The following is a 12,763-nucleotide window of genomic DNA, read 5'->3' as shown; positions in this document are numbered from 1 at the left end:
ATATGTTTTTGCTTTTAATCAGAGACCACCAGACTCTAGGAAGCCCGCTAGGAAGTGTGTTTGACAATACATTACTTCAATGGGAAAGAGACTAGTAGAAAGTGATAGCAAACAGTCAAAATTTATACTTTTTTTTATTCTTCTTTAAAAAAAAAAAAAAAATTCAGGGTCAGCAGTGTAACTATAGGGTCGATCAGGTTATGCCAATCAAACAATTTTTTGGACATGGAAGCCCATCATCCAAACACTCTTATTCCATGTTTTGAGTTAAATCCAATTATTTATTTGAAATAAATTCAATGAAAGTTTTGTCTAACACGATGATGCAGCAAAGGGCGTCTTCATTTTATTTTCTTAAATGTTTTAAATAACTGAAATTATAAAAAAAATGAAATGATAAACATTAACAACTAAAATGTCAACTATAACCGGACCCAAATAGAATTAAATATCCATAATTGATGATGAATGTGAATTGTTTATGCACAAAATGTTGGCTTAAAGGTGCATGACCCGATTGACAGCCTCATCCCCCACATTACCCCATCAAAATGCAGATTTTAGGTCAGATGACAGCTCATTACCCCAGTGCAATGTAACTAGGCCTGAAATATGTTTAGCTTATAGACAGTATGAACAAAAACATATTAAGTTGATGGTGTGCTCCCGCAAAATTCATGTACTGTTCTACGGGCCACTGTGATACACAATCTAAACTGATGGAGCAATTTAACTCAAAACTTGGAATAAGAATGGGCCTTAATGTGCGATAGAAACATTATACTTTGACTTATAAATGGTAAAAATTCTTCGGTTTTTGTTACTGTGCCAGTCACACATTTATGCAAAGCTCAACTAGCGTAGGTGCTGCGTCCCATGAACACCATTATAATGATTCTATATCATTCCACAATGTTAATAAATCTTTGCCATTTATAAGTTATAAGTATACAATCAGGTCACCCACCTTTAATTGGAGAACACCACAACACCAAATGTTTGAACATGATTGAGAATTGGGTAGAGTAACAAATTGTATATACCTTGGTGATTTGATTGACGATAACACATTAGGGTTCATTATTAATACTGAAAAACTGTGTAGTAAGATCAGTAGAAATATAATTAGTGTTATTTCTTGTCTGCAGATTAAGATCTTGCATTGAAATCAATATAATAAATATTTTGTATAGTCAATAATACTTTGAAAAGAGGCAAAGTAGGAGAGTTGGTCCAGTCGTGGTGACAGACTTTGATTTTGCTGACGACATTGCACTGTTGTCTGAGGAAATACACCAAGCACAAGAACTGCTTCGTAGAGTGGAGACTTCAGCTGCTAAAGTGGGCCTGAAGATGAATGGAAGTAAAACAAAGTATATGTCCTACAATAACAGGAGAGAAAGCATCACAACAAATGAGGGTGTAGAACTAGAGGAGGTAGATGACTTCAAATACCTAGGCGCTTGGATGAAAAGCACAGAAAGGGATGTCAAGTTACGTAAAGCAGCAGCATGGAGGGCGTGCAGTAAACTAAAGAAAATCTGGAGGTCAACTCTTACCAAGAGTTTCAAACTTCGTATTTTTGCTGCAACAGTGGAGTCGGTGCTGCTTTATGGATGTGAAGCATGGACCATCACCCCTAAACTTGCAAAGGGTCTGGATGGCTGTTACACCCGTATGCTAAGAACTGGAAAAAACATAGGTCAAATGCAGACCTATATGGAGATCTTCCCAAATTAAGCCACAAGATCAGGGAAAGAAGAACCCGGTTTGCTGGCCACTGTTCTAGAAGTGATGAGCCCGCATCAAAAATGGTTCATTGGACACCCAAGCATGGGAGGCGGAAACCTGGAAGACCTGCTCTGACCTACATTGACATTCTGAAAAATGACACTGGACTGGAGGCAGCAGACTTCAAGACAGCAAAAGCGGGGGTTCCATGGACCACTCCCTTTGCGCACATCACTGCCATTGTGACACATTGCTAGTGCATAATACCATCTAAAATTATCACCGTTCTCAGTTACACACTCCCATCACATCAAACTTTCCAAAAACAGTCCAAGGGTAGCTACACCAGGTATCAAAAATCCTTTTTTTAATTTTGGGAGCTACTTTTGAAAATCATCACCCCCGTATAATAATATTATTGAACTTTCGGGGCTACTTTGAGGATTTCGGGGGCTAAATACCCTAAATCCCCATTTACTTTGAGCCACAATACTTAAAATAGTTTCCTTTTAGGGACTATTTTCTATTGAAAATACCCCCGTAATTTAATATTTGAGCAGGTTCATTGATTCAATATTCAGTGGGCCAATAGGGTCTATGTTGTCAAAGACAGCAAGACCTATTCAATGCTGATTTCCTTCCCTAGTATTTTAAGCATAACATGATTGAACAGCATTCATTCAAAAAGTTCTCTTTAGTTTATGGTTATGGAGGTAGAACTTTTTGAATGACCCTTGTAGCTTTGTTGTGAGTCTGAAGTCAGAAAGTCTCATAAATGTGGACCAATTTGACGTTAATTATAGATTCTCAGAACAAATGGTCCAAAAGGCCCTTTAAAGTTTTGGCTTTAAACTAAACTAAAGAGATCTATACAGACTATCCACAAATAGGTAAAGTCCCAGCATACAGCGTAATGAGGGCCGATCATTTTGTGAAGTGCAAAAGATGAAACTGCTATGCACGTGTGTATTTTTACGGTCTTTTGCGTAAATGCTAAGTCACACAAATCGTGTATACCCAAAGAACGCAATGCTGGCATGATAGTTACACACACACAGGATCGAACAATCAGCCCTCATGAATATGCAAGAATTCACAGCATACAAAGCAAAGGGACTTTGGCTGTTTGTGGATAGTCTGTATCTCTTTAGTGTATGTTTTTAACACTGTGAATAGCCATATAAAGCCATGTTCAGACAGGCTGAAAATTTAAGGCGCCGGACCCTTGTTTCTTTAAAATGCCCCTTGCTATTTTTCACAGTAGTAGTATGAACATAATAGAAATATATGGTCCACAACTATAGGAGTCAGATGCAACTTTTAACAGTGCTTAAAACAGTCTTATTTTACATAATAAGCCATTGTGACTGAATGCAATGACATGTGATTTTATAAATTGGGCCACTTGTGTAAAACAAATAAGGCTACACATACCTTTTCACTTTTTTACATTTCGCAAAATATTTTTCAATTTATCTTAAAAAGTATTCAGATCTTACTTACCCTGTCTCTGGAAGATTTAGTGTAATAGTGTCCTTCAGAGCGTCACCAAAACATAGATATCCCACCGTGCCCATACAGACATAGAGAGAACACACTATGAACATACCCACATACAACACCAAACCAAAATCTTCAGGGTTCTTCATCTTATTCTCAAGTGGTAAAACCTGGTGAGAAACAGGTGTGCAAGCAATGAGAACACTATAGTCTGTATGCCAAGCGGGAGAGCTTGGCTTAATGGTTAGTGTCTTGCCTTTAGTGCATGAGAACCCGGGTTCAAGTTTTGAAATATTTTCTCAAAATATCAAGAGATATCTTAAGAACTACTGAATCAATACTAGGCTTGTTTGTACTCAATTTAGTGCATTTTTCATGCTGATTCCAAATATGGTCATGAAAATTTACATTTTTGAAATGTTTGAATTTTGAATTTTTTTTTTAAAACTAGTCGTCTGCAGATAAAGTATTGTTTATGGGTCTTCATTATATTACTTACCACGCCAATTCCTTCAAATGAATAAATAGCAGTACCAAAGAATATAAAGAGACCCTTCCAACTGCCAAATAGCGGTAGATCTTTGGGGTCAACTGTAGTACCTAAATGTGAAAACATGTACTGCAAAAGAATACACAAAATGTTACTAACCAATCACAAGTGAGTTGTCATAGTTGAAATCACTTCCATGTTATGCACACCCGGTATTCATCACACAATGTACATGGAGATTTGTCATGCTGTTGGCAGCTATGTTCATTCAAATGAATTTCTACTATAGGCATGACCATGTCATAATTGAGTACATCATGTTTACTCAGATATATGCTTCTTCTTAAGTTTCATACCAAATTGTATGTGGTTGCTTCGCAGGCTTGCTGACAAACTCCCTTGTATGCATGTGTATATGGCTTGTAGGATTAGGTTAGGGGTGGCTTCAAAACTCCTCTGCCAGTGTGGTTGAACCTCATTCCATTGTTTAGAACAATAGAAACCGGCTCCAACCGAACGTTAGCGTATATGATAGATACTGTGACCATGCAAACTACACCTATATTACCCCACACTCAAGATGAAACGAAAGTATAAATATTGTTACGAGCTTGGCAAAATGCCAAATATTGATTCATCTATTTGTGAAATTCATGTTACGCATGACTTCTCTTGAATTATAGAACAGTGCGTAACTTTTGCTCACTCTCACACTGGACCACCATTAAACAGTTTATAATATCGGATTGATTAATTCGAATTAAACAATTCATCGAGTGGCCATGGGCAGCACCATTAGACATGTTACAAGACTACCATGTGACAGGTGATAGACCGTACACACACAAAAGAATAGGCACTTTTTTGATCATTTTCACCAAGGTTACTCAAAACTTACCTAGCTAATTTATTATACAGCAGGGGTCTCTGTCTTTTTAATATGTTATGAAAAACTTAATTTTAAAAATATTTACCGACGGAAATAAATATCCATCAATGGATAGTCTTGTTATGCTCTCACAAACTTAGAAAAAAATCTGAAAAATCCAAAATTTTGGTCTAAAAATTGGTCACGGTTACTGCTGTCCCATTCAAAAGCACAGGAAGACCACCCACAGTGTTGAGGTCAACTTTCTAGACTTCCTGTCTACTGGCAGTAATGGCTACTACCCAGTGCTAACATCAATTCGAGTTAATCAATTCGATATTATAGACTGTTAAATAAGTTATATGCTGTCCTCTGGTTCTCTACTTTCTGATCTCCTATTCTGTTGTTCAAGATGCAAATCGATATTTGGCATTCTGACAAACTCATAATGATAATGTTCATAAGCAGGTACTTACTTCAAATGTAATAACAAGACCAATAACAGTAAGTATATTAGCAATAGTAGAGAATGGTGCCAGATCATCCAGGTCTCTAATGCAGACATACAGCATCACAAATGGGAAGAGTATGAGGATAAACATCTGGGTACTGGGAACTTTCTCACCATAAAAATGAAAATATATCTGTAGAGAGAAGATAAATACAAATAGGTAAAAGAATAAGTTTAATTTACGAGTTTATCCTGAATTGTTATAACCTGATCACTAAGAAGGCCTTCATTCTCAATTAGAAATTTAACTAGATGGCACAGTTGTGTTTGACCAAACACGAATATCTATGCCCGTGACCACACCTAAGCCCCTTCCCCTATTCACAAACGCAAACTTGGTGAGCACCATGTGAAAGCACTTGTTTTAAGCTTTCATTTGATATACATGTAATGCTCATAACACCAGACTGGCCCACACTCTCTCTAATACCCTACCAAGCCTTTACTCTCTTATATCGGGGGTACCCTAAGATGTTTCTAGGGGTCATGGGCCATCATTGTACCAAGTATGGTCCCCGAGGCTACTTTAGTTCTTGAGCTAGATGAGAGCAAAGGACTGATCTTGAGAAAGAGGAGAAGAAGGAGAAGCCGAAGACTAAACAGAACAAATACAATATCTATGCCCTGTTGCACGGGCATAGATAATTGGTCAATTTTTGGGTAGTGCTGAACTTCAAGATTAATGACTTTTTTCAAGTAGCAATTGCAGTAGGATTGAATTAATGGCTGAATTAATGTATTTCTTTTAAAAGTGATTTTGTTTTTTTGTTTAGAAGATAGCCATATCTAACCTTACTGCCATTTACCTATTTTTGTATGCTTTTTGATGTCTATATTGGGGGTTGAGAGCAGGGCCACCGCTAGAGGGGGGTATGGGGGTGTGACACAATTTTGTCGGCAAAAATTGACTGTTGTCGTCAAAACCATGTGACTGTCGGCTATGTAGTCAAAAGTATGTGTGATTGTCGGCAAATTGCTAGAGTCATATAAAAGATTACTGTGTTACGAATTTGTGCTTTTGTTATGTAATAGACCTATTGTTAATGTTATAATAGTTACTAGTTAAAACAAGGCGGTTCTCGAACCACGAGTCTCGCCTGCTTTCGTGACCACCTGCTTTTGCGATTACTTTTGGTAGAGGTAAATGAATTTGGTGGTTATCGGCTGGGCACAATTATCTGGCTGATGGTGACCGTACCCATCAAGTTTCATGCCCACCAAGATCCATGCCCGACCAACAGTTTTTACTAATTTGACCTCAGATGACCCTGGTGACCTCGAAATGACCTTCCAAAATTGGGCTTTAAATGTTGACTGTACCCACCAAGTTTCATGCCCGCACAACAGTTTGTACTAAATTTGACCTCAGACGACCCCTGGTGACCTTGAAATGACCTGACCTTGAAATGACCTTCCAAAAATTTGGTTTTAAATGTTGACTGTACCCACAAAGTTTCATGCCCGTACAACAGTTTTTACTAATTTGACCTCTGGTGACCTTGAAATGACCTTCCAAAAATTTGGCTTTAAATGTTGACTGTACCCACCAAGTTTCATGCCCATACGACAGTTTTTACTAATTTGACCTCTGATGACCCCTGGTGACCTTGAAATGACCTTCCAAAAATTTGGCTTTAAATGTTGACTGTACCAACCAAGTTTCATGCCCATACAACAGTTTTTACTAATTTGACCTCAGATGACCCCTGGTGACCTTGAAATGACCTTCCAAAAATTTGGCTTTAAATGTTGACTGTACCAACCAAGTTTCATGCCCAAACGACAGTTTTTACTAATTTGACCTCAGATGACTCCTAATGACCTTCCAAAAATGTGGCTTTAAATGTTGACTGCACCAATCAAGTTTCATGCCCATACGACAGTTTTTACTAATTTGACCTCAGATGACCCCTACATGACCTCAGTGACCTTGACGCACTAACCAATACAAACCGATTCTGTCTCGGGTCAAGATGCACCCACCCACCAAGTTTGAGGAACGTGCGACTCATAGTCTCCGAGAAAATAGGCGGAAGGCAAACTTTAACCAAAACTTTAACCAAATTTGTCACATACACACACACACACACCCCCACATACACCCCTACATACATACGGAAAAGTGATTATATAGTCTCCTGCCTTATCAGGCGAGACAAAAAAGTAGTCGAAATTTTTTTTGACCACCCACTTTTTAGATTCTTGTGCGCCGTAAAAAAAAAAAAAAATTTTGGTCTACAAATTACAAAAAATTTCCATTGGCAAAACATGCTGTACACCCCGAATCATATTGGTCAGCGACGCCTCTGGTTGAGAGCCAGAAAGCCATATCTCACAAAGGTTTCCTTTTCACATCAAGTACAAAATATAAATGATGAATGTCTGATTTATACATTGACATTTCTTCAAACCAGATTTTCTCAAAAAGTTGTTGAATCGCAGAACCCCACTTCACTATGGAATGGGGCTGACAAATTGAGTATTCTAGCAGTTCTTTACCTCGTGTATATTATCTGCCATGAAGAGGAAATAGACACAGCAGAACCCAAGCTGTGTAAATATAAGGAAACAATTCACCATGATGCTGTAAACAGGAAAACAAAGATTTAATTGTATGATAAAAACTTCACAAGTTTCTATACACATTATTCATACATTCATAACCTCATTAATTATACGCAGCAAGTGCGATCCAATCACAGATAATTAGACAATAATAACTGCGCACCATCTATTTTGAGGTCATTGTGTGAAATCAGAGGTTTTGTTTTGGGCTGAGGTATTTTTCCGAGGGAGCAGTAGCTCCCGAGGAAAAATACCAAGGCCCAAAACAAAACCCGACAATTTCACACAATGACCTCCAAATAGATGGTGCAAAGTTATTATTGTCATTCATTACTGTCGTATCTAATATTTTGAACAAATCAAATTGGCATTTTATGTTATTTTATGCCATAAAACGCTGTTAAATATAACCAGTTTTAATCATTGTTGTAACCTACCCTACAAAATAATCAACCAGGCGAATATAACATTCGCGCTGACAATAAGAGCTACCAATCACAGAAGCGTGACGGCATCGCGTAGGCGTGTGCTCTACAATTAGACAATAGACGCTTGTAGACGCTCTACAATGACCGCGTAACGTGACGTGTTACGCGTTCGAACAATTTACGCGGACGCTGGCCGCCGTATTTGGACATCGCTTGATTGCGTGCTAGTGTGATTGGTCGCTAGCGGTATTTCCTTAATGGGCTATTCTATTTTTACAGGGAAAATGACAGATAAAGTTAAAATTGTGTTCTGTTTTCAAATTAAAAGAAGAAAATGTGACGTAAATTGAATTTAAAAAAGTGAAAAGTGACGGTTATGAATGAGGTTAATGACTTTGCATCAGTTATTTTTCGGGTATTGTGAAATATCTAAACATTATGCTTTGGACCTCGGAATTAGACAATAATAACTGCGCACCATCTATTTTGAGGTCATTGTGTGAAATCGGAGGGTTTTGTTTTGGGCTGAGGCCCAAAACAAAACCCGACAATTTCACACAATGACCTCAAAATAGATGGTGCAAAGTTATTATTGTCATTCATTACCGTCGTATCTAATATTTTGAACAAATCAAAATGGCATTTTATGTTATTTTATGCCATAAAACGCTGTTAAATATAACCAGTTTTAATCATTGTTGTGACCTACCCTACAAAAAAATCAACCAGGCGAATATAACATTCGCGCCGACAACAAGAGCTACCAATCACAGAAGCGACGGCATCAGCGAGGCGTGTCGCGTTGCCATAACGCGTAGCTTATACGCCGCATCGCAGCGCAGAAGTCATTGTTGCGGCGTCCGTGAGTTATTAATGACCTCGCAATTAGTGCGCGGTCAGGCAATCAATTTTTTTTGATTGGATTACAGGCTTCGCGTATATTAATGAGGTTATGAATATCCCTCGGGTTCCAAGATCCAAAGCACAATGTTTAGATTATTTCACAATACCCTCAATAAGTGAAATATATTTTTCTTTTTGGGAACTTGAACTGGAATATTTTCTGTGAGTGCAGAGCACAACCCTTGGCAGGTAGGGTGGTGGGTCCCTGGGGTCCATGGGGCAGCACCGCTAGAAGCTCCTGGGTTTGATGCAGTGGTACTTTTTCATGGGCAAAAATCAGAATGCTGACTTTGCTGAGGCACTGTTATTTGCAATTTACATGTAGCTCCTATTTTGTGTATTTTTGACAGACTTACTTAGTATTTCAAAACCGCAGAAAAATGAAAAGATCTTTGGGATATTTTCCCATGTCTTGATTTTTTCCTGTGACCCTGCATATAGTCACTTGATTGGTTGGGAGTACCTTCTTTTCCTTGATCAAATTAATTTTGTTCTCTCTTTTCTTTCCACATAGACCAGCATGGTTAAGCCTGGTTTGAGCATTTTGGTTCCATATGGAACCACAATTCTTGTATCATTAGTGTTTGGTTTCATTTCATAAGCACATGGACACCCACATCCATAGTACAAGCACCAATACCAGGGGGAAAGGAGAGGAGCCCAGGGAGGGGCGTCCAACACTGGGAAGGTGCAGAAAATGCACAATCAATAATATTTTCAAAATGCCTGCCTAACAAGGAACTTTTACTCTAAAATACAAAAGCAAGAATATCTTTAGTAAATTTTGCCCTCAAAACATAAGCAAAATGTGAACTCTTCTTAAATTCAATTTAGAATACTTTTGATGTGTTCAAAATGTGTTCAACACCTAAAATGTATCTTCCATGTAACTTGTTGTCTGGTGGTCTGCAAAACCGTAATATCAATGAAATGTTCATACTTATCATCCAGGGGGAGGGGAAATTGACTTTGGAAGTGACAGGGATGTGCGGACAACAGTTCGAAACTAGGGGTCTTTTAGTGAGAGCCTGGACACCAAAAAAGGGTGTGTTTTTTTCAGTGAGAAAGGGGTCTTTTCATGAGACTGGAGAAAATCTTACAAAAAAGGGGTCTTTCCATGGAACTGAAATGGGGTCATTTGGTGAGAGATTATCAGAAAGTTGTCCAAAATTCTTGAAAAAAGGTGGTCTTTTGGTGACAGGAAAACAAAAGGGGGGTCATTGGGTGAAAGGGAGTTCAATAAAATAAAAAAAGGGGTCATTGGGTGAGAGGGAGTTGAAAAATGGGGGTCAATGTGACTGCACAAGCCTGTCACCCATTTGAAGTGAGTGCCCCCCCCCCCAGGAAGCAAGACCATGGCATATGCAAGTGCTTTCATGTTTCTGTGTTGAAACTCATCTCCTATGGAAGTGTTCATCTCCTTTGAAATCTGCACCCCCTTGTGTAGAAGATTAAGGTCATGTCTTCCATAGGGGGTGTATGGATTTTAAATGGATAAGCCCGTTCTTGTGATGATAATGTTTATTCATAACCTCATTAATAAACGCAATGAGTGCGATCCAATTACATTTATATAGTTATTTGTGAAAACGTGAACGCAGATCGAGGTCATTAATATCTCACAATTGACCGCAAAATGCGTAATTTTTCGAAAGTAAATATTAGTAACCTCAGCAAGTGCCGTATTGTGCGTCAAACAAACTGTGCGCGCGCTGGCTGCCGTATTTTGATTGCGCGCTATCATATTTGCACAGATTGTGATGCGCACTTTTGTTATTGGTCATCCTGTTTTAGCCAGATTGATTTTTGGAAAGGGAAGATGTAAAAATTTTGATCAAAATTTTGGGTTATTTTGTACAGTGAAGAGATCAAAGTGACGGTTATGAATGAGGTTAATAACTTAGCATCGGTAATATGTCGGGCATTGTGCAAAATCTAAACATTTTGCTTTGGACCTCGGCAAAATGTTTAGATTTTTCACAATGCCCTCCAATTAACCTCTAATATAGCACTTTTCCAAAAGTTAACTTGATTCTGAGAAGGCCATTCACCTGCTGACAGAGCCAATGTAAATTATGGCTTAACATGTTGATGTTGAATTTTGAAATATTATTGCACTGGGACTACAGAAAATAATGAGTTTCTGAGAATTGACATAGATTTTGTTTACTGTGAAATATAAGCTACTTTTAAATGTCAACTAATAGAATTAGTACAGCTTTATTTCCTGTTATTGCTCGATTTGTATTTGTTTTAGAAAAGTGTGTGATATTTACCGAGATAATGACTTTGAGTTTGAGAGACCTGTTTGATCTAGTCTTATTCAATTGAAAACAAAATGCTTAGGAAAAAACAATACCATGCTAAATGCCTGGGGTACTCAAGTTTGATTTTGGTAGGGATGTGCCGCTGAGAATTTGAAAGTGGACCCATAAATATACCAATTTTTCAAGAAATTTGGACCCATTGATATACCTAAAGTCAAAATTTTCAGCCAAATTTAACCCAAATTGTCTTAGTTTTTACAATTTTTTTTGGAAAATTTCAAAATTTTGGCTAGATTGAGGCAAAATTGGGCTATTTTTCAAAAAGGACCCATTCATATACCAAAATTGGCTTAGAAAAAGGGGTCATTGATATAGCAAAAGGCCGAAAATGCTACCCATATTAGCGGCACGTCCCCATACGGTCATTTGTTCTAAGTACCCCCCCTGGGGCTAAATGCCAGGTGAGTGTGCAATTTTTGTTTTAAAATTGAGTTTTTATTGGAATATGAAAATCATACATGTTACCTACGCCCATATTTCAAGCTATTTTATGGGAGCAGCTTGTTTGTCTGCATGAAAGGTCAAAGTTATGGTTTAGGTCATTCTAGTGTTACTAGGGGAAAATGTTAGGGTTAGAATTAGGGTTAGGGATATAAAGTGAGTGTTAGGATTATAGAGTCAGATTATGTTTTGGAATAGGGTTATGTTTAGGGTTAGGAGCTTAGGATTGGGCCACATTAAATGATTAGGGTTTATGACGACTTGTTGGGTTTTCGGACTAATGACCCTTTGGATTACCGACTTGTAATCATGTGTGTGTCAGGCCTTGCCATTTTGAGCGAGCGATCGGGTGTGAACAGTGTGTAATTGTTTCCTATTAGTATGAATGATCTTTCAGACCGAGCGAGTGATTCAATTAAAATGTAGAGAGTGATTCGACCACTCGCCTAGCATCATGCTAGCGAGTGATTGACCACTCGCCTTTAAAATCTAGACAGCAAGGCCTGGTGTGTGCGTGAGTGGCTCGGTGTAAGAATACAAGTTGTCCCCAACATGGTACCTTACCTTCCAATTTTAGGATTCCTTCTGAAGTATGGTACGGGACCCTGCCGTAGTGCTTCTTCAAATACCTGACCATAATCTAATGCAGTTAGACATGCCCTATTAGTGGAAATATAAAAGGTGAACCAAATCAGGCTGGGTTATATATAAAAGAACAAACACTATCATTGATTGTCTCTCAGATAAGTCTCAGCCAAACTGAAAGTCAACTTGCAATCAAATTTGACCAGTGTATATCAGACAGGAGCATTATGGTGGACGATGTAGTCCGACGAGTCGAGTAGGACCTGTTTTTTTCTTAGTTACAAGCTATCACAATTTGTCTTTCTTACACCATGTGAGATAGTGATCATATGAAGTCCAGTGTATATGTAAGCCAGACAGGAGCATTATGGTGTGCGGTGTTGTCCGACGAGTCGAGAAGGACCTGTTTTTTTC

At 38.2% G+C, this 12,763-nt stretch overlaps 1 protein-coding gene across 1 annotated transcript in view; it reads right to left on the bottom strand.

Annotated features, from left to right (window-relative positions):
- Positions 1-12,763, bottom strand: part of LOC140160840 (proton-coupled amino acid transporter 1-like) — a 37,694-nt gene that overhangs the window by 6,462 nt on the left and 18,469 nt on the right. The window contains exons 5-9 of the mRNA XM_072184157.1: positions 12,329-12,424; positions 7,600-7,684; positions 5,066-5,233; positions 3,731-3,850; positions 3,235-3,401 (exon numbers count right to left, since the gene is read on the bottom strand). Coding sequence (XP_072040258.1) covers positions 3,235-3,401; positions 3,731-3,850; positions 5,066-5,233; positions 7,600-7,684; positions 12,329-12,424 — 636 coding nt within the window. The remainder of the gene's footprint in view (positions 1-3,234; positions 3,402-3,730; positions 3,851-5,065; positions 5,234-7,599; positions 7,685-12,328; positions 12,425-12,763) is intronic.

The sequence above is a fragment of the Amphiura filiformis genome, chromosome 9 (assembly GCF_039555335.1).
Source record: "Amphiura filiformis chromosome 9, Afil_fr2py, whole genome shotgun sequence".
Classification (NCBI taxonomy): domain Eukaryota; kingdom Metazoa; phylum Echinodermata; class Ophiuroidea; order Amphilepidida; family Amphiuridae; genus Amphiura; species Amphiura filiformis.
The sequence above is the reverse complement of the archived record's forward strand: the minus strand, read 5'-3'. Positions and strand labels throughout refer to the sequence as shown.